The 25,345-nt window shown below is 47.7% G+C and overlaps 1 protein-coding gene across 1 annotated transcript; it reads right to left on the bottom strand.

Annotated features, from left to right (window-relative positions):
* Positions 1 to 22,151: 22,151 nt before the first annotated feature.
* LOC123098479 (probable serine/threonine-protein kinase PBL16) lies at positions 22,152 to 25,296 on the bottom strand. The gene is made up of 6 exons (XM_044520474.1): positions 24,746 to 25,296; positions 24,008 to 24,327; positions 23,775 to 23,910; positions 23,373 to 23,509; positions 23,040 to 23,163; positions 22,152 to 22,948 (listed from the first exon to the last, which is right to left on the bottom strand). The coding sequence occupies exons 1-6, from the start codon at positions 24,810 to 24,812 to the stop codon at positions 22,560 to 22,562; spliced, it is 1,173 nt and encodes a 390-aa protein (XP_044376409.1). The 5' UTR covers positions 24,813 to 25,296; the 3' UTR covers positions 22,152 to 22,559.
* Positions 25,297 to 25,345: the final 49 nt, after the last annotated feature.

The raw sequence follows: 25,345 nt of genomic DNA, 5'->3' as shown, positions 1-25,345 counted from the left end.
ATTTATTAAAGTTTCTGTTTGTACAATTGTATTTCAAATTTGAGTATTTTAAATTGAATTTGATGAAATTTTCTCAAATCGCTATTTTTTGCCGTAACTTGAGTTCCGTAACTCCGTTTGAGTTGATTCTTTTTGCAAATCGAAGCTCTTGACCTAAACTTTCTGATAAGGCCAAATTCACATAATTTTGGTACTGTTAGAAATTTTTTTCTGTTGCAAGAGTTATTTTCCTGTTTTCAAAGTTTTTCGAGATCTTTTCTTTGAATTCTTTTGCATGAGTGCTTATGTATGCAATTGCTTGCTTAAGATAGATTGAACGGAGTGTGACGAATAGTACCATCAAGAGTTATGAGTGCGAATCATCTTCATCAATAGTACAAGGCAAGTTCACACTTTGATCATATCCCTTTCATACCCAGTTTTTATGCATTAGTTTCAACCCTCGAATACTGCATGGTTAGGACTTGATAACATGTGGGTACTGGGAAGTAGTTGATGAGGTAGGAAGCTATTGTCCTGCATCCAAACCTTGGGAGTTACTTCTATGTTATGCTCATACTACTCTGCTAAGCTCGTAGACGTGGATTGGTTGAGTGATTCATGACAGATGTGAGAGTTATTATTTAATGGTTAACTTAAGGTGGATACTTCAATACACATCTGGTGGGTGGAATGGTAGGGGCACCCTGGAGCACCCAGTGGTCTGCCCGGGCACCTGGAGAACCCAGTGCTTGCCCAAGGGGATCCCGGAGGACCCGTGTGATCACCCTATGGAATGCCACCCAGGCTCGAAGGGATCATAAGATTATTCATGCTAGAAACTTCCATGTGCAGCCACAAGCTATTATGGGCTCTAGCATATTTGAGTATGTTGCATGACCTCTTTCAGTGGTGGGCTAGCAGATGTAGGGAAAGTAGGTGTAACTGTCCACCCAGAGTAAAGAGTTAATGTTTCTGAAAGAATGTGCCTCGGTCATCCGTTTCTCAAACACCATGTAGTGCGAGAAATCCAACGGAGGAGATCGAGTCTTGTGGGGGAAAGTGCGCAAACCTCTGCAGAGTGTACAAACTAATCATGGTTAGCCGTGTCCCTGGTTATGGACATCTTGAGTATCTGGTTCTTGGATTATCATATGGATCTCATCACTTTAAATTAATTTGTTGGGTTGTTAACTTTTAATTGGGATTGAGTTGGAGGAACCTTCTCAATAATTTTCAACCAACTTGGTAGTTAAATAAAATTTATTCCTTTGATGTAGGGAAAAATTAGCTTTATGCAAAACTAAACTTAGAGCCTCCACCAGCCAAATATGCATGTAGTGATAGCCATTATTCAGCATTGCTCTACAGTGTGAAATTGCCAGTACATTCAATGTACTGACCTATATGGCGGCAACGCCTCATGTTGCAGGATTCTTACGACGAGTAAGTGATACGTTAGGGTTACAATTTCTACACTCAACTTTGCCGTTGGTGTTGATGGAAATCCACAACCTTGTTGTTACTTCCGCTATATCGATTGAGGTAATAGTATTTATGTTACTTTATACATGTGATTTACCTCTGTTATAAATCCTCGAGTACTGTGTGTGTCAGCATACCGATCCATGGATGGCACTCAAGCACAGAGACTTGACCGTCTGAGGTTGGGTCGCTACACAGTTGCATTCACGTTAAATAGGGCACCGTCTAAATCCGTTGAGACGACACCGTATGAACTATGGTTTAGCAAAAACCTAAGATGTTGTTTCTTAAAGTTTGGGGTTGCGATGCCTATGTAAAAAGGCCTCGGCCTGATAAGCTCGAACCCAAATTGGAGAAGTGCGTCTTCATAGGATACCCAAAAGAAATTGTTGGTACACCTTCTATCACAGATCTGAAGGCAAGATCTTTGTTCCTAAGAATGGATCCTTTCTAGAGAAGGAGTTTCTCTCGAAAGAAGTGAGTGGGAGGAAAGTAGAACTTGATGAGGTAATTGTACCTTCTCTCGAATTGAATAGTAGCTCATCACATAAATCAGTTCCAGTGATGCCTACACCAACTAGAGAGGAAGCTAATGATAATGATCATGAAACTTCAGATCAAGTTACTACCGAACCTCGTAGGTCAACCAAAGCACGTTCCGCACCTGAGTGGTACGGTAATCCTGTTCTGGAAGTCATGTTACCAGACCATGACGAACCTACGAACTATGTGGAAGCGATGATGAGCCCAGATTCCGCGAAATGGCTTCAAGCCATGAAATCTGAGATAGGATCCATGTATGAGAACAAATTATGGACTTTGGTTGACTTGCCTGATGATCGGCAAGCCATAGAGAATAAATGGATCTTCAAGAAGAAGACTGGCGCTGATGGTAATGTTACTGTCTACAAAGCCCGACTTGTTGCGAAAGGTTTTCGACAAGTTTAAGGAGTTGACTACGATGAGACTTTCTCACCGGTAGCGATGCTTAAGTCTGTCTGAATCATGTTAGCAATTGCCGCATTTTATGATTATGAAATCTGGCAAATGGACGTCAAAACTGCATTCTTTAATGGATTTCTCAAAGAAGAGTTGTATATGATGCAACCAGAAGGTTTTGTCGATCCTAAAGGAGCTAACAAAGTGTGCAAGCTCCGGCGATCCATTTATGGACTGGTGCAAGCATCTCGGAGTTGGAATATATGCTTTGATAGTGTGATCAAAGCATATGGTTTTATACAGACTTTCGAAGATGCCTGTATTTACAAAAAAAGTGAGTGGGAGCTCTGTAGCATTTCTAATATATATGTGGATGAATATTGTTGATTGGAAATGATATAGAATTTCTAGATAGCATAATAGGATACTTGAATAAGAATTTTTCAATGAAAGACCTCGGTGAAGCTACTTATATATTGGGCATCAAGATCTATAGGGATAGAACAAGACGCTTAATAGAACTTTCACAAAACACATACCTTGACAAGATTTTGAAGAAATTCAAAATGGATCAGTCAAAGAAAGGGTTCTTGCCTGTGTTGCAAGGTGTGAAGTTGAGTAAGACTAAAATCCCGACCACGGCAGAAGATAGAGAGAGAATGAAAGTCATTCCCTATGCATCAGCCACAGGTTCTATAAAGTATGCCATGCTGTGTACCAGACATATTGTGTACCTTACCATGAGTTTGGCAAGGGGGTACAATAGTGATCCAGGAGTAGATCACTGGACAGCTGTCGAAATTATCCTTAGTTACCTAAGAGGGCTAAGGAAATGTTTCTCGGTTATGGAGGTGATAAAGAGTTCATCGTAAAGGGTTACGTCGGTGCAAGATTTGACACTAATCTAGATGACTCAGTGTCTCAATCTGGATATATATTGAAAGTGGGAGCAATTAGCTAGAGTAGCTCCGTGCAGAGTATTGTAGGCATAGAAATTTGCAAAATACATACGGTTCTGAATGTGGCAGACCCGATGACTAAACTTCTCTCACAAAGCAAAACATGATCACACCTTAGTACTGTGCGGGTGTTAATCACATAGTGATGTGAACTAGATTACTGACTCTAGTAAACCCTTTGGGTGTTGGTCACATGGCGATGTGAACTATGGGTGTTAATCACATAAAGATGTGAACTATTTGTGTTAAATCACATGGGGATGTGAATTAGATTATTGACTCTAGTGCAAGTGGGAGACTGAAGGAAATATGCCCTAGAGGCAGTAATAAAGTTGTTATTTCATATGTCCTTATATCATGATAAATGTTTATTATCCATGCTAGAATTGTATTGACCGGAAACTTGATACATGTGTGGGTACATAGACAAAACACCGTGTCCCTAGTAAGCCTCTACTAGACTAGATCGTTAATCAAAGATGGTTAAGTTTCCTAACCATAGACATGTGTTGTCATTTGATGAACGGGATCTCCGAAGGTGTTTTTTCAGTCGGCATAGATCGAGATTAGGATTTGTCACTCCGAGTATCGGAGAGGTATCTCTGGGCCCTCTCGGTAATGCACATCATAATAAGCCTTGCAAGCAATGTGACTAATGAGTTAGTTGCGGGATGATGTATTATGAAACGAGTAAAGAGAATTGCTGGTAATGAGATTGAACTAGGTATGAAGATACCGACGATCGAATCTTGGGCAAGTACATACCAATGACAAAGGGAATAACATATGTTGTCATTACGGTTCGACCGATAAAGATCTTCGTAGAATATGTGGGAACCAATATGAGCATCCAGGTTCCGCTATTGGTTATTGACCAGAGAGGTGTCTCGGTCATGTCTACATAGTTCTCGAACCCGTAGGGTCCGCACACTTAACGTTCGATGACGATTTTGTATTATATGAGTTATGTGATTTGGTGACCGAATGTTGTTTGGAGTCCTGGATGAGATCATGAACATGACGAGGAGTCTCAAAATGGTCGAGAGGTAAAGATTGATATATAGGACGATGGTATTCGGATACCGAAAGTGTTTCGGGATGCATCGGGTACTTATCGGGTCATCAGAAGGGGTTTCGGGCACCCGCGGCAAAAGATATGGGCCTTATGGGCCAAGAGGGGAAACACACCAGCCACAAAGGGGCTGGTGCACCCCCTCCATATGGGCTGGCCAAATTGGAGTAGAAAAGGGGAAGGGGGAAAGGAAAAAGGGAATAGGATTCCCCCTTCCCCCTCTTCCCTTCCTACTCCGAATAGGAATAGGAAAGGGGGGAGACAGAATTGGGAGGACCCCAAGTAGGATTCCTCCTACTTGGGGCACCCCCTTGGCTGCCTCTCCTCCCTCTGACCTATATATATGTGGGGGGGGGCACCGCTAGAACACACACCAACAATTGTTAGCCGCGTGCGGCGCCCCCCTCCACAGTTTACGCCTACGGTCATATTGTCGTAGTGCTTAGGCGAAGCCCTGCGCCGATCACTACTTCACCATCACCGTCACCACGCCGTCGTGCTGACGAAACTCTCCCTCGACACTTTGCTGGATCAAGAGTTCGAGGGACGTCATCGAGTTGAACGTGTGCAGAACTCGGAGGTGCCGTGCGTTCGGTGCTTGATCGGTCGGAACGGGAAGAAGTTCGACTACATCAACCGCGTTGTCAAACGCTTCCGCTTTCGGTCTACAAGGGTACGTGGACACACTCTCCCCCTCTAGTTGCTATGCATCTCCTGGATAGATCTTGCGTGAGCGTAGGAAAATTTTGAAATTGCATGCTACGTTTCCCAACACGTCGTCACGGCGGAGCCACAACCGCGGGTGCAGAAGACGACGAGGACGAAGCCGCGAAGTGGACCGTAGGCAACAAGGCGGCGGTCGAGGCCTCTGGTGAAGCCGCAAAGGGCAAAGGTGATGAGACCGCGGCCGAGGCCACGGGTGAAACCGCAGAGGACGGTGGCAACGAGACCGCGGACGGAGCCGCGGGTGGCGAACACGGGTCCGTGGGTGAGACCGCAGACAGTGGCGATGAGCCGGTGGGCGAGGCCGCAGCTGGCGTAGAGGGCCCCCGTGACGCAGCAGGGAGCGATGCCGCGGGGGAGGAGCCGGCCAAGGGCGAGGAGGAGGCCGACGCGCCTGCGTGGGCTGGTGCCGATACCAGCGAGGACGAAGTCGGCTCCTCCCGAGCTGGCGAAGTCGAGGCCGGTAGCACCATAGCCGGCGAGGAGGGTCCGGTCGAGAGAACCGGACGGGGCGCCGAGGGGGCAGGCGGCTGCGGCACAGTTAGCGCAAGGGCGCCACGCGACCGACGGCGGCCGGTCTCCGAAGATGTCGCCGCTGTCGAAGTGACCTGCTCAAAAGGGAAGACAACCTCATCAAAGTAAACATGCCGTGAGACGAACACACAACGAGAATGGGGTCGTAGCATCGAAAGCCTTTGGTGTTGGGTTGATAGCCAAGAAACACACAAGCGAGAGACCGAGGTGCAAGTTTGTGTGGAGCGGTGGCGGTAATGTTGGGGTAACATAAACAACCAAAGACGTGAAGATCGTCATAGGACGGAGAAGACCCGAACAAGAGATGATGAGGTGTATAGCTCTATCGTGGTTTGCAAGGCCGGATGTTAAGGAGAAGCGTGGCAGTAGCAAGAGCATTTGGCCAGAACCGGGCGGGCATGTGTGCATGAAAAAGCAACGCACGAACACTCTCATTGAGGGTGCGGAGGACACGTTCGGCGCGATCGTTTTGTTGGGACGTATATGGACATGTGACGAAAGATAGTGCCATGGGTGGATAGAAGGTGTTGAATGGCAAGATTATCAAATTCTTTTCCGTTATCCATTTGAAGGTGAGCAATGGTGTGATGAAAGTGGGTGTGGACGTAAGCATAAAATGAGTGGAGGGTGGAGGCGACATCGGATTTACGGCGTAGCAGAAAAGTCCAAGTGAGTGAGAAAAATCATCTAAAGTCACAAGATAATATGATAAGCCCGAATTGGTAGGCACTGGAGATGTCCAAACATCACAATGAATAACATCAAAAGGAAAAGTGGCTATTGATGTAGATGAAGGAAACAGCAAGCGAACGTGTTTTCCGATGCGGCAAGCATGACAAGTATGCGCCGCTGATTTATTACATGAAAAAGAAAAGGTGCTCAAAATTTTGTGAAGAGCGTCGGCGCCGGGATGACCAAGTCGAGCGTGCCAAAGCGAGACATCGGCATGAAGAGCAACCGAACCGCCACTCGTTGTAGGACCGCATGGGTAGAGATCGTCGGGGGAATCACATCGGTGCAGAACCCTGCGGGAGCGAGCATCCTTGATCGAGAAACCAAGAGCGTCAAACTCAATAGTGACAGGATTTTCACGAGTAAGAGTACGAACAGAGCATAGGTTTTTTATTAAGGATGGTGAAACAAGCACATTATTAAGAGTTAAAGATGAAGAGGGAAGCGGAAGGGAGGACGAACCGTGATGGGTGATGGGAAGAGAGGTGCCATCACCAACCATGATGCGATAGTTGAAGGGGTAGGGGGAGGCACGGGAGAGGATACCGAGGTTAGAAGCCATGTGAGCGGCGGTGCCGGTGTCCATGTACCAATCGCCACCTCCGCTGTAGTTGCTCGACGTGGGTGCAGCATGAAGAGCGGAGAGAAGGGCGGGATCCCAAACACCGCCGTGTGCCCCGCCATATGCACCGTAGGCCGGAGGACCACCATAGGGTGCGACACCAACGTATGCCGCCGGACCGCCGTAGGGCGCAGCATCACGATATGCCGCAGGACCGGGGGTGGGCGCGGTCAGTAGCGCCTGATGAGAGGTCGGCCATGCACCGGGGATGCCTGGAGCAGGAGGGCGAGGGACGGGCATGAAATATGCATGCACAACGCCCGTCCAGGGGTTGTACCCCGACAGCCAGGGCGGAGTAGGAGCGGCCACGGTGTTCGAGGGGGGGCGCTGCGCCGTGTTGGAGTTGCGGGCCCGACCCCCACGACCCTTCTGCTTGCGGCCACCCGAGGGGGAGGGCGCGGGAGGCGGGGTCGGAGCAGGAGCACGCAGCGCAGATGGGGCTGGAGGCGCGCCGTTGCCGGCGGCGAGGCCGACGTTGAGGGCGGCGTGGGTCGCCTGCCGAGCAGAGTGGCGAAGGCGCTTCTCCTCCATGCGAAGATACGTGACCGCCTTGGCATACATCGGCGTGACGAGGGAGAGGTTGGCGGCGGACTGGCCGAGGTCGGGGTGGAGACCCCGAAGGAGGTTGGTGAGGAGGACGGAGTCATCGATGGTCATGCCGACGTCACGCAGCTCATCGGCGAGAACCTTCAGCCGCATGCAGTACTCATCGATCGAAAGATCGTTTTGCTGCAGAGTGAAGAACTCCCCTTGGAGGAAGACATGACGTTGGAGTTGATTGTCGAGGAAGAGAACGCACAGCCGTGTCCACATAGCGTACGTCGATGGGTCACGGGAGTTCACCATGTTGAAGAGACCTTCGGAGATGGTGAGGAAGAGCCACCTGACGATGTAGGCGTCCACGGCAAGCCACTCGTCGTCGTCCTTCATGCGAATCTCCCGTCAACGTGCTCGATGAGACGGTAGGAGCGGAGGAATAATGCGAAGTAGGTGCGCCATGCGTTGTAGGATGGCGAGTCGAGGTCGAGAACGACGGGTACATGGTCTTTGATGTGGAGATCGTTGAGGTGGTCGGAGGTGAACATGGCGCCGGCGAAGGAACCGGCATAGGAGGGTTCGGCTTTTGAGTGGGACATGGTGGTGAGGACACGGAGAGGGGTGGCGACGGGTGGTTAGGGTTTAGGTGGTAGCCGAGGGAGGGAAGGGGCGGCGGCGGCTGGAGGAGATGGCAGCGGCGGCGGCACTAGGGTCTGGGGAAGAAGCGGTGGCGGCTTAGGGTTCTAGGAGGAGGAGGTCGCGGTGACGGCTATAGGAGGGAGGTAGTGAGGGAGTCCTGGATTACGGGGTCCTCGGGCGTCCGGGCTGTGTGACATGGGCCGGACTGATGGACTGTGAAGGTACAAGATGGAAGACTTTCCCCGAGTCTGGATGGAACACTCCTTGGCATGGAAGGCAAGCTTGGCGTGTGGATATGAAGATTCCTTTCTCTGTAAACCGACTCTGTACAACCCTAGCCCCCTCCGGTGTCTATATAAACTAGAGAGCTTAGTCTGCAGAGGCAATCATAATCGTACAGGATAGACATCTAGGGTTTAGCCACAACGATCTCGAGGTAGATCAACTCTTGTAACCCATATATTCATCAAAGTCAATCAAGCAGGAAGTAGGGTATTACCTCCATTAAGAGGGCCCGAACCTGGGTAAACATCGTGTCCCTGTCTCCTGTTACCTTCGATCCTCGGACGCACAGTTCGGGACCCCCTACCCGAGATCTGCCGGTTTTGACACCGACATTGGTGCTTTCATTGAGAGTTCCACTGTGCCATCGTTGAAAGGCTCGATGGCTCCATCGATCATCTACAACAATGCTGCCACAAGGGAGATTTTTCTTCCCGGCCAGATCTTTGTATTCGGCGGCTTCGCACTGCGGGCCAACTCGCTTGGTCATCTAGAGTAGATCGACAGCTACGCCCCGGGTCACCAGATCAGTTTTAGAAATCTGAATTATGTTGCTGACATCCGAGGAGACTTGATCTTCCAAGGGTTCGTGGCCCCAGCTACCGCTCCGGCCTTAGATCCGGAGCGCGTCACCAGGTCCGAAGACGGGAGTCTAGAGCCCGCCGGACTCTTTTCGGCCATAAAGCTCAGCACGGGAGAACCGGAGGGAATAGTGTCACCGGCTGTCATCATACAGCCGGACTCTACTCCGGACACTGACTCCGAACTCTTGAAGTCCGCATCATGTGAGCTTGGCCGAAGAACTTCTTTCCTGCCTTACTCTACGGACTCTCCCTTCCCCATCCAAACCTCGCTCTTAGACGAGGCTTTGGATTTAATGTGATCCCTCGCCATCGCAGAGGAACCGCTTCCGAATTGCGCCCAACCCGGACTAGGGGCTGAAAATAGGGAATTTTACTTCCCACCCACCACCCACTTCATAGACACTATCGAGGATCTAACCGACATGCTTGATTACGCCTCCGAAGACATCGACGGTATGGACGACGATGCCGGAGAGGAGCAGGCCCAAAACCCGCCATTCACCGGATGCTGGACGGCCACTTCTTCATACGATGTATACATGGTGGACACACCTAAAGAAGGCGGCGACGATGATGAGAAGGATCCAGTCGAGGATGAACCTCCTGAGATACAACCGAAGCGTCAACATCAACGGCGCCGCTCTAAATCACGTCGCGGAAAAGACAGCAATACCGGCACCGGAGATAATAATACTCCGGAGAACGCCGAAGACCAAGAAGCTCCCATCGAACCAACATCCGAACAGGATGATCGGGAGGACAGGCAAGTTGACCCTGATGAACAAGCAGGGAACGAAGACTCGGAGGATAGCAACTACCTACCACCCTCCGAGGATGACGTGAGCCTTGGCGACGAAGATTTTATCGTGCCCGAGGAACCCCTTGAACAGGAGCGCTTTAAGCGTCGGTTAATAGCCACTGCAAGGAGCCTGAAAAAGAAGCGATAGCAGCTTCAAGCTGACCAAGATCTGCTCAACGACAGATGGACTAACATCCTGGCAGCCGAAGAATACGGCCTCGAACGCCCAACCAAGAGCTACCCGAAGCGTAAGCTGCTACCCCAATTCGACGACGAGGCGCTGGAGCCCATTCCATCAGCGCGTAATGCGGCCAACAGGCCCGACCGACGACGACGTGGTCGGGACAGAATGACAACTCAAGCCGAACACCAGCCCGTACTACCTCGCCGTAAAAGTAGAGACACAACAGCTCGGGGATACACATATGACCTATGACAGGACCTGGAAAATAGAGCAAGTCAGACCAAATAAATCTACGGATCGCGGGGGCGTGCCCCAACGCGAGAGGATGGCTATCTAGCCTGGTGCGACAAGTATAACCACACACAGGCCAAAAACCGCAGATGGAATCCATCTGAACTGCGTCGTGACATGGCCGGATATAGAGGCGCCGCACACCCCCTATGCTTCACCGATGAGGTAATGGAGAACGAATTCCCAGAAGGGTTTAAACCCATGAATATTGAATCATACGATGGAACAACAGATCCCGCAGTATGGATTGAGGACTTTCTCCTCCATATTCACATGGCCCGCGGTGACGATCTTCATGCCATCAAATACCTCCCACTAAAATTAAAGGGACCAGCTCGGCAATGGCTAAATAGCCTGCTAGAAAACTCCATTGGCAGCTGGGAGGACTTGGAAGACGCCTTTCGTGATAACTTCCAAGGTACATATGTCCGGCCTCCAGACACCGATGACTTAAGCCCTATAATCTAGCAGCCTGGAGAGTCGGCCAGGAAATTCTGGACTAGGTTCCTAATTAAAAAGAACCAGATTGTCGACTGTCCGGATGCATTTAAACATAGCATTCGCGACGAATGGCTCGCCCGACACCTCGGCCAAGAGAAGCCGAAGTCCATGGCAGCCCTTACAGCACTCATGAACCGCGTTTGCGCGGGCGAAGACAACTGGCTAGCCCGTAGCAGTAACAGCGCAAGAAAACCTGGCACTTCCAAAGCAAGGAATAGCAACAGCAGGCCCCGACGCATCAAGCACAAGCGTCGAAGCAACAATGACAATACTGAAGACACGGCAGTCAACGCCGAATTCAGTGGCTCCAAGTCCGGTCAGCGGAGGAAGCCATTCAAAAGAAACAGATCCGGCTCATCCAGCTTGGATCGAATACTCGATCGACCCTGTCATATTCACGGCACCCCCGACAAGCCTGCCAATCATACCAACAGAAGTTGTTGGGTCTTTAAACAGGCCGGTAAGTTAAACACCGAACACAAGGAGAAGGGGTCACCTAGCGAGGACGACGATGAGGAGCCTCGTCCACCGAGCACAGGGGGACAGAAGAAATTTCCCCCCGAAGTTAAAACAGTGAACATGATATACGGTACTCATATCCCCAAGCGGGAGCGCAAACGAGCGGTCAGGGACGTCTACGCCATAGAGCCAGTCGCCCCAAAATTCAACCCATGGTCAGCCTGCCCGATCACTTTCGACCGTAGGGACCATCCGACCAGTATCCATCATGGAGGTTCGGCCGCACTAGTCCTCGACCCAATCATCGATGGATTCCACCTCACGTGAGTCCTCATGGACGGCGGCAGCAGCCTTAACCTGCTCTATCAGGACACAGTCCGCAAGATGGGCATTGATCCGCCAAGAATCAAGCCCACAAAAACTACCTTTAAAGGAGTAATACCTGGTGTAGAGGCTCGCTGCACGGGCTGAATCACATTGGAGGTCGTCTTCGGTTCGCCGGACAACTTCTGAAGCGAAGACTTGATCTTCGACATCGTCCCTTTCCGCAGTGGCTACCATGCACTGCTCGGACGAACCGCGTTCGCTCGCTTCAATGCGGTCCCACACTATGCCTATCTCAAACTCAAGATGCCCAGACCACGCTGTGTTATAACAGTCAATGGAAACATGGAGCGCTCCCTCCGTACCGAGGAGCACACCGCGGCCCTGGCAGCGGAAGTACAGGGCGGCCTTGTCAAACCAAATATTACTTCGGAGGCCAAGCCCCCGGACACTATCAAACGAGTCCGGACTACCCCGCAGCTCGAGAGTCCAGCACGTCAGGAGTTCGACTAGCAATTTGGCCTCCGTCTCAGCCCCAACCGAACTACAGCATAGGTACCGCACGTAGATAATTACGCACTAAAGATACCATGGCCAAAGACGGAGGCATAGCACGGATACAGTCCACAATACGGCTAGACCCTATCTGGACACTCATATTTTCCCTTTCTTTTCTTTCTATTTTTTTCAGGTTTCTTTTCGATAGTGCCAAGGGCCCTTTTCCTGGGCCCATCATGAAAACCTGATCATCGATCCTCTCGAAGGACAAAACACCACGGAGGAAAGCAGCATAGACGTGTGGCAGAGTATCTAGAGGGTCTTTAAAGATCACCTTGCCTATTTTCAGGACCCGTACGCAGCTTTCCCTTGGTCTTGGCATGTGAAATAGCCTTGTTGCTTATCGCATTATTTGTACAAATACGCTTTGACGTATCAATCAGACTATAATGGAAACAGTTTCTAGCCCAACCTACGCGGTACTGGCTTACCCCTTATTCTGTATTTTCCTGTTCTTATCCGATTGTCCTGTATGCCTTGGTACGACTTAAATCGCCAGGGGCTCCATTGAGCCCCATACATATACAACAATTCCGAACACTTTTTATAGTAAAATTCGGCGTCCCGAACTTAACATTAGATGCATCGGCTCCGAATCATGTCTTTGGTCAATAGTTGGGTTGCCCGGCTCCTGTGTTTGCTGCCTTACGTTCCGTCTTATCGGCTAGGGTAGTAAAGGGAGAACTACTACGATTGTGTTTCTGGTTCATCCGGATAAACACCTCAGTAGAGAAAGCCGAAAACAGACTGTCATGATGCGGCGAGAGCTGGTCAGCTATTCGGTGGCTAAATATAAACCTCTTGTGATTTTTTCCGCATTATGCGACGGACCGGCCTTCACCTGGTCAGGTGTCTACAGCACCCTAGTCCGGATAAATAAATAATGCTAGGGGCTGCGCCTATACTCCTATTGTCAAACTCCTATGGCTAAGTGAGAGCGATAAAGCCACATAGTCTGATTGCCTGGTTCGCCGCACTAACACCTCCTTCAAGCACCAAACTATTGGGTCAAGTGTGTTTAGGTGCTATACCAAACACCCCCGTGCTACCTACATGGGGGCTGAAGCCGACGACTGGCCAACTCTTAGATTTCATAAAACGGCCGCACAGGAGGAAATATTTTAAAGTAAAACAAGCAATACATCATATATAAGCCTTGTTTCATAATACAGGAACGGACAACATAGATACATTCATTCAAAAATGATGTCCTTTGAACACTGGCCCTCTACAATGCGGGACCCCTCCAGGACATCATCGAAATACCGCTCCGGTGTGCGATGCTCTTTGCCTGCAGGCGGTTCCTCGGTCGCGTTCTTGACGGCGTTCATCTTCGCCCACTGCACCTTGACACGGGCGAAGGCCATCCGCGGACCTTCGATGCAGGCTGACTGCTTCACGGCGTCAAGTCGGGGGCAAGCATTGATCAGTCGCTTCACGAGCCCGAAGTAGCTGCTGGGAATGGCTTCGGCAGGCCATAGACGAATTATAAAATCCTTCATAGCCAGCTCGGCCATCATATGCAGTTCGGTCAGCTGTTTTAGCTGGTCGCTTAGGGGCACTGGATGCTCTGGCGCAAGGTATTGCGACCAGAACAGTTTCTCCATTGAGCTTCCCTCTTCGGCTCGGAAGAACTCCGCAGCATCAGCAACACTCCGTGGTAGATCCGCAAACGTTGTTGGAGAACTCCAAACCCGGTTCAGTAAGATGTATTTCTCCCTCACAAATCTGCTCTGCATATTAAAGGCCTTACCAGCCGCAATTTTCTTCGCCTCTTGGATCTCCCGGCAGGCATTTTGGGCTTCAGTCCAGGCCTCCTGAGCACTTTGGAGGGCCTTCGCAAGTTCGGATTTTTGATCCGAAACTTGGTGCTCCAAGGACTCACATTTGCTTATAGCATCCTTGAGCTCTTGCTGGACTTCGGACACCCTTGACTCATATTTTAGGCGGGCGGCTCGTTCCTCCTTCGCCTCTTTCTTGGCCTCGGCCAGCGCGCTCTTGAGGGTATCGACCTCATACGCATCAGCTATGAGCACAGTTATACGACTCATTCAGACGGCAAATTATTGCTGGTATTAATTTCAAAAGCATTTTCGGTATCACATACCTTGCTTCTCTGCTAACTTCCACCTCAGCTCAGACGCTTCGGCGGCATGGGTAGCCGATGCCTGCATCACAGCCTGTTCGGTTCAAATAGATATGTATGTTAATCCCCTGTATGAGTCATTAGATCCTCTGTTCGGCCTTTCTTTGTGAACACCGAACAGAGTCTCAGGGGCTACTATCTATACACAGATATTTTTTCTTATGTACTCAAAAGGCATTATACTACATACCTCAGAGCCTCTTAGAAGGCTAGTATAGGCCTCGTTCAATCCGCTTTTGGCGGACTGAACCCTTTCAACCACCATACCCATAATGGTATGATGTTCTTCTACAATGATGGCGCTCTGAAGTGCTTCCACCAGAGTATCCGGCGCCTCCGGATTGACAGAGGTCGCCGATGGAATTTGTGCACCCCCTTCTTTCGAAGGAGGCTGCTCACCTGATTCCGGAGCCGTATGGGTCTCTGGAATAATATTCGGTTGGGGGCCGAATTGGGCATGGCCCCCGTCGTCAGTCTCCATGGGTGTCGATTCCCCCATGTTGCCGGTGGCAGGGATATCACCCTCTGGCGCCACCTTGGCGGCTCCCCGCACCTCTCCCTAGCTTGGAAGGGTCTTTCGGGACAACACTTCGGCATTATCCGTAGCGTTGGGGGAGGAGGCCGGTGGAGGCGACCCGCTGTCCATCACGTTCGGATCCAGCGAATTCCCCGAAGATGAGGATTGCTGGGGGAGGACGCGAGCCGGACTGCAGCATGAAATTCAGTATATTAAAATCACCAGGCAGAAGGCCGGATAGATATATAAGTACAACTGCCTTTGGGGGTACTTACGATCCGGCCAGGGGTTTCGGCCTGGGACGCCACTCATCGGCGTCCGATTCTGAGTCATCAGTGAGGGAGATTCTCCTTTTCTTGGAAGCCTCCGCCTCCAGATCCGCGGAAGCCCCCCTCTTCTTCTTTCCCCCTTAGGGGGAGAGTTACTCTCTTCCTCCTCCCCTTCGTCTTCGTCAGGGGAGGAGTGAGTCTCGGTGTCTTCAGACGCTATGTCCGAAGCACCTTTACATCGGAGGCCGCTTTTGGCCTCCTTGCCCTTTTTCTTGCCCTTCTTTTCTGGCGCCTGATATGGCGCCGGAACCAGCATCCTCGTTAACAGAGGAATGGCTGGGGTCTTTGGGTAGCGGAGCCGGACAGTGAATCCTCTCCGCCTTCTTCGTCCAGCCCTGTGAGAAGAATGGAAAGCTTAAGCATGCCCCTTGGATTCACAAGTAATGAGGTTATTGTAAAAACTTATGGGAGACGCTGCGTGGGTGCAGTCGAGGCCGAGGTCGTCGGTCATTTTCGGCCATGTCTTTTGGGTCTTGAACAGCAGCTTCCACATGTCTTCGTGCTTCGTGCCGAAGAACCGCTGTAGGGTCCGGGGACCGGCCGGGTCGAACTCCCACATGTGCTGAGTCCGGCTTTGGCATGGGAGAATCCGGCGAAAGAGCATCACCTGGATCACACTGGCAAGACTTGTATTCTTGTCCACCATACTCTTTATGCGCTTCTGTAGCATCGTCACCTCGTCGGACGATGCCCAGTCCAGGCCCTTATTGAGCCAGGACATAAGCCGCATTGGGGGCCCGGACTTGAACTCAGGGGAAGCGGCCCATGTGGAGTCGCGGGGTTCTGTGACATAGAACCACTCCTGCTGCCACCCCTTCACGGTCTCCACGAAGGTGCCTTTGGGCCAAGTGACGTTGGGGAGCTTGCTCACCATGGCGCCGCCGCACTCCGCGTGTTGACCATCCACCACTTTGGGCATCACATTGAAGACCTTGAGCCATAGGCCAAAGTGGGGAGGGATGCGGAGGAATGCCTCACACACAACGATGAACGCCGAAATATTGAGGAAGGAATTCGGGGCTGGATCATGGAAATCTAGCCCGTAGTAAAACATAAGGCCGCAGACGAAAGGATGGAGGGGAAACCCCAATCCGCGAAGGAAATGAGGAATAAAAACTACCCTCTCATCGGGCTCCGGAGTGGGGACGATCTGCCTCTTGGCCGGAAGCCGGTGGGCGATTTCCGTGGCTAAGTACCCCGCTTCCCGGAGCTACTTGATGTTCTCCTCCGTGACGGAGGAGGCCATCCACTTGCCCTGTGCTCCAGATCCAGACATGGCTGGAGTGTTTTTTGGGGGCGGGAGGGATTGAAGCTTGGGCGCTGGAGCTCGAAAACGGATGGGCAGAGAGGAATAAGGCATGGGGTGAAAAAGTGGATTCTTATCCTCTTATAAAGGCAGTGAATAACAAGCGCCCCCCACTAGCCTTAAAACTCGCCTATTCCCAAGGGGTCGTGCTGATGGCACGGCTGGATTCCCCACACCCGTATTGATGAGAATCCCGCGAAAAGGGGACACGATCTCTGCTTTGACAAGACGTGCCAATAAAAACCGCGTCTCGAAACGTGGGGCAGGAAGCTAAAAAATGGTTCGGAATAATAACAAGGCAAGGACGTGACGTCTCGCCAGAGAGGTTGTCAGCAGATGGGATTTGTTAGGTAGTATGCCCTTTGTGGTGGTGTTTGGTACCTGTTTAACAGAGCCGGATACATTTCTTGTGTTCGGATGACTACTTTGAAGTATTCGTAGGAGGAACCCGCCTTGCAATGCCGAAGACAATCTACGCGCCGGATACATCTTCATTGAAGCCAGGTTGAGGGGCTACTGAGGGAGTCCTGGATTACGGGGTCATCGGGCGTCCGGGCTGTGTGACATGGGCTGGACTGATGGGCCGTGAAGGTACAAGACGGAAGACTTTCCCCGTGTCCGGATGGGACTCTCCTTGGCGTGGAAGGCAAGCTTGGCTTGCGGATATGAAGATTCCTTTCTCTGTAAACCGACTCTGTACAACCCTAGCCCCCTCCGGTGTCTATATAAACTGGAGGGCTTAGTCTGTAGAGGCAATCATAATCGTACATGCTAGACATCTAGGGTTTAGCCACAACGATCTTGAGGTAGATCAATTCTTGTAACCCATATATTCATCAAAGTCAATCAAGCAGGAAGTAGGGTATTACCTCCATTAAGAGGGCCCGAACCTGGGTAAACATCGTGTCCCTGTCTCCTGTTACCTTTGATTCTCAGACGCACAGTTCGGGACCCCCTACCCGACACTACTAGGAAAAGGATTGCTAGTGGCGCACCTGTTTTGCCTACTAATGGCGCACTACAGGTGCGCCACTAGCATCACGCCATTAGAATTTTTTACTAATGGCGCACCACAGGTGCGCCATTAGTATCTGGTATACTAATGGCGCACTGCCTTAGTAATGACTTAGTAACAGGAGACGCCATTAGTACATCACACGATGCGCCATTACTATCTGACTTAGTAATGGCGCACCACATAGAAGTGTGCCATTACTAACATTTTTTTTCAAATTTTTTTTCTTTTTTTCTTAATCTCGGGTCACTATGGCTTAATCTCAAGTCAAATTGCACTCCGTGGTCAAACTTCCCAAAAGGTCACCCATCCTCACACTACTCCAGCCCAAGCACGCTTAACTTCAGAGTTCTATCCAACCCCAGCACCAGCTCACTTAATAGGCACTTGTTGATATATCTGGCATATCAATCCTATTAAACCTTGTTGATGTCTACGACTTTGTTCATGTTCATGAGTGTGATGAAATTTTGAAAAAATATTTCAAACTTCCCGGTCATATTACGTATCATATTTTGAAAAAAAATTCCAAAAAAAAAGTTTCTTTGAAACCATTTTTTTCTGTTACTAGTGGCGCACCTAGCAAATGGTGCGCCACTAGTAAGTTTGAATTTTTTTGCATTTTTCCCTCTCTAGATCTTAAAAGCCCCGTATCTTTCGTTCTGTTAGGTTTTTGGGGATTTTGAAGATGTTGAACGAGGATCCCCCGGTTCAATTCGTATGTAACTTTTCGAGTAGATGATTTTTCATATAAAAACTTTTTAATCCGAGTTCGTATGCAAAAGTTATGCCCATTTTACAAATTCCGAAGAGATTTTGCAAATAAAGTCGAAATTCATATTTGTAAATTTTCCCAACAACTAGACCACATATCACATGGGAAACTTATTTTCTTTTATTTTTTGACATTTCCATCATTTATTTTATTTTTTCTAAAACTGAAAAGGCGGTCAGGGGGGTGCATTCGGTGGATTTTTGGGCAAAGTTAGTAATGGCGCATCGTGGGTGTGGTGCGCCATTACTAGTTAATGGCGCACCGTGGGTGTGGTGCGCCATTACTAACTTTGAAAAAAAAAATTGTTAGTAGTGGCGCACCGAGGGTGTGGTGCGCCATGCGCCATTACTAGTTTTGACAAAAAAAATTTGTTAGTAGTGGAGCACCATGGATGTGGTGCGCCATTAGTATTTGGACACTAATGGTGTACCACACATGGTGCGCCATCAGTATATAGTAGTGGCGCACCACATGTGTGGTGCGCCATTAGTGTCCATATTATCTATAGCCCTTTTTCTAGTAGTGCGAGATCTGCCGGTTTTGACACCGACAGGTAGCGGCGGCGGTGCTAGGGTTAGAGGGGGTGGCAATGGCGGCTACGAGAGGGAGATGCGGCTGCGGGGAGCGGAAGCGAGGGAGATCGCGGAAAAAACTGATACCATGTAGAGAGAATATGGGATGCAACTCAATTGTATTCCTCGGAGTTGGTCACAATATATACACGAGATGTCTTGCATGACAAGAAAACTAATCCTATCATATCTCTAGGAGTCAACTATATAAGGCTAGAGATTACATGAATAGTAATACAAATATGTCACGTTCAACAACCCCTACCCGGGTCTGCTTGTGTTGAAATTCCTCCGTCTCATAATATATAAGATGTTTTTTCTGCAAATCCATAATATATAAGATGTTATTACGACCTAGTACGTCGGCTGTAATAACATCTTATATTATTTGACGAAGGGGTACTTTTTGTCATCTTCTTTTCAACCTTCGTTGACAATAATGGTGTAAATATGTTTTGTAAAACAATAAAAAATGTATCGTAGCTTTTTTTAAAATATGTTGCTTTAGTTTCCAAGTAGACTTTACATTTTACGAACTACTCCCTCCGTTCCAAAATAATTGAAGTTACATGGTTGCCCTAAGTCAAACTGTCTAAAGTTTGACGGTCCATAGAAAAATGTGCTAATACCTATAATATCAAACTTACAAATATGAAACATATTTCATAATGAATCTAATAAAAAAATGGTGTTGTAGATGTTCATATATTTTTGCATAACTTAGTTAAACTTACATAAATTTGACTTAGAACAATCTCATAACTTTAATTATTTTGGAACCGAGAGAGTAGATTAGCAAGAAATTTATCCAGGAGCCTGGCGATGCTTGTTACTCCGTGTTTCTTTTTTAATGAAAATGTAACATGGTGTGAGACTTTTAATCGGGAAAAAACGCATCCTAGTTCACAAATATTATTAGATGTCCTAACTTTTTCTGAATCGGATGTATATAGAACGTTTTAGTATGTTCACTCATTTCAATCCGTATGTATTTCATATTGAAATATTCAAAACATCTTATATTTGTGAACGGAAAGAGTACTTAAGAGATTTTTTTTCTAAAACATGCAGGAGAACTGCATTACATATCTATATCTATATCTATATACCTACTAATAATAGGATTAACACTTCTTCCTCCCTAATTTTGGTCCGTTTTCGTCCGTCGTGTCCCTTCGTACGTTACATCGCTACCCCAGGTTTTTTCTCGTGCGTTGCTGAGTTTTGTCCTCTGCTGGGCCGAGCTAGCCCATATACACACATATTTATTTTCGCTGCGTTATATCCCCTGCTGGGCCGAGCTAGCCCAGGTATGCAATTTTTTTCATGGCGGATTGGGCAAGCAGCAAAAAACAATTGCTCGTGAGGGGCTCGAACTCATGACCTCACTTTTGATTGCCACAGCCTAGAGCCAACCAAGCCATGGCTGGTTGTGTGCTAAAATTTGGTTTGCTAGCTTATTTTTCCCATATCGCTTCTTTGCATCCAATTCAATCAGTTTATATACGTTTGTGAGATGTACGGTTGACGTGCAGCCTTAAGAATCAACTAAGGAGGGTGAGCTGTGGGTCCTGTATAACCTACAGAAACAAAGGATTAAAGTCCAGATTGGAATAAATGAAGAGATTATGAGCTTGCTCGTGGGATACATGTGGCCATGGAATCATGCCTAATGAGGGAATTATGAGCGTCTCTTGGCCAGAATCGAGCCTAAGGAAGGAGCAAATGAAAAAGGCGGACATAAAGAAGGAGGAGATAGAGTAGAATCAGGAGAGGGTGTCGCGTCCAAAAAAAAAAGGATCAGGAGGAGCCTGCAGCAGCAGGGCAATACTATTATGACGCGGAGGTGTGCCCTAAAAGATGTTGTTGATGGTCATACTTGACGAGCCTCAAAAGACAGGCAGTGGATAGCATCTATTGCAAGGCAACGATCTGGAAGCAACAACTTTTACATCTCCTCGGAAATACAAGCAGGAAGAAGTATGTAAAAAGATTTATCTATCTGACTTATGCTTCAATTCTTTTGAACTTTCATGGCACCTGTTGTTTAAACTTGAAATACACCAAAATGCAGGCACATACATATTGTGAATAATAGATTTTTAATTATCACTTTAGCTTTTAACTTGTTATCATTCATTGTAATTACATAACACACAAAGGGAGAGTGAGAGGAAGGACGATAAGGAGGATATGAGAAATAGAGCACCTGGACCTCTGTGTGTGGGGCGGGTGGAGATTCTTACATCATGCTTAATGCTTATTAGATTGGGGTTGTATGTTGTTGTTTTTTCTCCCGTTGCAACGCACGGGCATGTTTGCTAGTCTATATCTAATAATAAAAGGCTATTGCTTATGGCGGTACGTCATGAAAATTGTCCCCAAAATTGCAAAATATTACCCATGAATGCCACCTATAAGTGATAAAAAAACGTTTTACAAGGAGAATTCCCCATCTGGGCTGGCCCATGCAGTAGGGAACTCCTTTTTTTTGAGACAATGCAGTAGGGAACTCCTATACTACGCTCTCCGCTGCTAGAAGACGTAGCGCGCCCGTTTGGGCCGGCCAATGTCCAGGCGGCCTGTTTTCTAAATTTTATTTTTATTTTTATTTTTTCGTTTTCATTTTCATTTTTTTCTACTTCAAATAATTTGGGACCATAAAAACTTTCGATTTTGTTTAAAAAATGAGAATTTTGAAATAAAGTTTTAATAAATTATTAAATGTTTGTGAATTCAAAAAATGTTAGCAAATTTGTAAAAAAATGTTTGAATTTTTTAAAAACATTCGGCAAATCTAAAAATGTTCAGTTTTTTAAAAAAGTTCCTGCATTAAAAAATTTAATGAAATTGAACAAAAGTTTGCCAAATCAAAAAAAAATCATGAATAAAAAGTATCCTAAAAACTGAAAAACTGTTCATGACTTACAAAATTGTTTATGAATTCATAAAATGTTTGCTGATTCAAGAAATGATCATGCGTTTCAGAAAATGTTCGTTAAAAATCAATAATATGTTCGTGAATTTCAAAAATTCTTCCACCAATTTCCAAAAAGATGTTCATCAATTCTAGAAATGTTTGCCAATTCAAGATTTTTTTTAAATGTTAACTTTAAAAAAATGTTGCAAATGGTATAAAATGTTAATGAATTAAAAAATGTTCTTGATTTTAGAAATGTTCTAAATTTTGTAAAACTGTTCATGAATTTGAGAAATGTTTACGAGTTTAAAAAAATGTTCATGATTTCAAAAATTGTTCATAATTTGACGAAATTGAGAGTGATAGTGTATCTCGGTGCAATAAAATGTGGTCATTGCCATTGGAGATTATGAGTTTTTTTTCCGGTTACAACGCATGGACCCTTTTGCTAATAAAGATAGAAAATCCTGTAATGTACTCTTTCAGTATCCGTAAACTAATATAAGACGTTTTAGGCCACTAATATTAATTTACAGAGGAAGTATTATATTTCTCTGTCTCTAAATTCTTAGGCCCATTTTGATCCGCGAGAGTCTCTCGATTCTGCAAGTTGTGAAATTCCCGAAGAATTCGTGGGAAGCAGAGAGAGAAAGACCCTTTGCATAGTGTGCAGACCAAGAGAGCACTGTCACTAGCTGTGTAGCTGCTACAATACAATTCGCACAAGCATCAGTATATGCAGAAAAGAACGTACACGTCAGCATACATATGTCTGATCACCGAACACCCACGCCGTCGCCGCCACCGGAGTCGTTGGCCGGGCTCACCTCCACCACCAGCTCCGGCTGCGGCTGCGGCTGCTGCTGCAGGGGCTCGAGGGTGGCGACGATGTCGCGCATGAGCGGCCTGGCCTTGGGGTTGCGACTGAGGCAGTGGTAGGCGAGCATGGCCGTCTTGTGCACGGCCTTGACGGGGTAGTCATCAGCGGCGAGCCTGGGGTCGACGATACCCAGCACCTTCTTCCTATGCGCCAGCAGCGGGAAGGCCCAGTCCGTCAGCGTCTGCTCCCTCACCGGCCTCGACCTGTCCAGCGACTTGCGCCCCGTCAGCAGCTCCAGCAGCACCACCCCGTAGCTGTACACGTCGCTCATCGCCGTCAGGTGCCCTGCAAGACACAACAGCACAACAGTTCAAAATTCAGATACCAAATTCCCATCGCTCTGCTCAAGTTCAGTGACATGATGATGGCTACCTACCTGTCATGATGTACTCCGGGGCGGCGTAGCCGTAGGTGCCCATGATGCGGGTCGAGACGTGCGACTTGTCGCCGACCGGCCCATCCTTCGCCAGCCCGAAGTCAGAGAGCTTTGCGTTGTACTCCTGATGATGAACGTTGCCGGAGGAATTCAGAGAAGAGAAATGCAAGCAAGAAGTATTATTTTCATACAACCGGTCATGCAAAATGAAAGGTGTTCATTCTATTTGCTGAACCATTTATGTGAACGATTCTACTGTTTTTCATGTATAAGGAGTTCTGAATTTATGCGAATGGAAGCAAACATCAAAGCGATCCAACGCGGTTCGTATACCTCGTCGAGCAATATGTTGGATGTCTTGAAGTCCCTGTAAATGACAGGCTTCTCAGCTTCGTGCAGGAAGGCAAGACCCCTTGCAGCACCCAGTGCGATCTTCATTCTGGTGGACCATGGCAGTGGCAGCATTACCCCTGCATTAGTAAATCACAAGTATTTGAACAAATCTACATAATGTAGCGTGTGATACCATATGAACAAAAAGTTTGACTAAACTTTAAAAAAATCAGTGAGGAAATACATCGAAATTGCAAAATTTCATTGCACATTTTAGGCAGTTAACAAATTTGGTTCCAAATCCACATAATTGAATGATAAAATGGTTCATGTGAATGAAACCGGTTGGCGTCATAATCAAGAGATAATTTCTAGCAAAACAAGAAACAATAGGTGCCTTACTCGAAAACAGATGCGATTCCACACTCCCTAGGGGCATCAACTCGTAAACGAGAACCCGGTGATCGTCTTCGCAACAATAACCGACCAACTTCACAAGATTTGGGTGTGAGAGCTGCCCAAGGAAAATGACCTCAGCCTGAAAACATAAATGCACAAAAAATCAACTTCATGTGCAACAAACAGCAAACCAGAGCATACCCAAAATACATATATCACTGAGAAATGGTAATCACCAGCCACTCCCTGTGGCCTTGGAAGCTGTTGTCTCCATCATGGACCTTGACCGCAACTCGCAGCGGCTCCTCAATTGCTAACCCCTCGCGAAGATCATTGGTGACGCACCCTTTGTAGACCCTGCCAAAGCCACCTCCCCCTAGCACAGAGTCCTGCCTGAAGTTCTTGGTGATTCTCTTGAGCTCCTCGAACGTGAATGCTATCAGAGGATTCTTCCGAGCCGAATCGTTGCGCAGCGCCTCCACCTCATGTGGGTTGGACGGAAGCAGGCTATCGTCCTTCTCGGTTCTCTCTGACGGGCTCTGCAATTTTGGAGATTCTGCAACAGATAAAAGGGAAAGTCATGTCATGTAGTATGTCACAAGATTTCAACTGGGAAATTCAGAAGTTCCAAGAACAACTTGCAAATGGTTCAGACTTCAGAATACTTTGGACAGATCACTGAAGTTCAATATCACTGATTTGGTTGAATGAAAACAAGTTGAAAAATACATGATGAATCGAGTGGATCAGACTGAAACCTATTAGTATTGGAAATTGGAGCATGAAGGTATGCAATTTTTGGATTGAGAATTAATTGCTCGGAGATGCCATCGAATTGTTATTAAAAGGTAATAAAGAATCAGTATATACCTAGAAAGCAAACAACATCGGGGGATCAAAAAAATAACAGAAAGTATTGTAGTACTTCGTATTTCACATAAGCCATACCAGGAAGGGAAGAATATGAGTAGTACCTGACTTTGTTGCATTGGAAGAAACCCTGTTGAAGTACGGACTCCCTTTAAACCAGCAGTTACCCATGACAACACAAAATTCCCAAGGAACAAGATGAACCTCTCACTATGTCTCACCAAGAACAAGAAACCTAATCTTCTTCTGAAACCAGGCCAGACAAGGAACAAGCAAGGGGAGAGAAGGTGCAGATTTCTATCCCCTGAAAGCTACGCAGAATGAGGAACCTCAGAGGAAGGCCTCAAGTGGAGCACATCCCCATCTCTATTTATCGCACGTTTCAATCAAAAGGGGGGAAAAAGAAGAAAGATACTACTGAGCAGTTCAATTCCGGCAGGCGGTTTCGCTTTCATCCATCCTTTACACCAACGCCATCTCATCTAAGAAGGGCATGGAAGATTTCCCCTCCCCTCCCCTGGATTTATCATGTCCCCCCCTCCTTCACGAAGTATTTCCGGGGGATTTTTCATTTTCGATGATGTGTCGGGGAGAAGAAAAGTGTGGTGGAAAATGGAGCGATGAGGCGGAGCGGGGCGCACTCGAGTTGGAGTGTAGTGGTGGCTGGATTCCATCTTCCTCTGTCTGTCTGTCTGTCTGTCTGT

This window comes from Triticum aestivum, chromosome 4D, assembly GCF_018294505.1.
Source record: "Triticum aestivum cultivar Chinese Spring chromosome 4D, IWGSC CS RefSeq v2.1, whole genome shotgun sequence".
NCBI classification, from domain to species: Eukaryota; Viridiplantae; Streptophyta; class Magnoliopsida; order Poales; family Poaceae; genus Triticum; species Triticum aestivum.
The sequence above is the reverse complement of the archived record's forward strand: the minus strand, read 5'-3'. Positions and strand labels throughout refer to the sequence as shown.

Bases quoted from the DNA above. Each gene is read 5' to 3' on its own strand.
- LOC123098479 (XM_044520474.1), bottom strand. From the start codon at position 24,812: ATGGGTAACTGCTGGTTTAAAGGGAGTCCGTACTTCAACAGGGTTTCT. The intron at 23,911-24,007 runs GTGATTACCATT...TTATGTTTTCAG, and splicing joins AAGGCCACAGGGAGTGGCTG to GCTGAGGTCATTTTCCTTGG. The intron at 22,949-23,039 runs GTAGGTAGCCAT...TGTGTCTTGCAG, and splicing joins CCCGGAGTACATCATGACAG to GGCACCTGACGGCGATGAGC.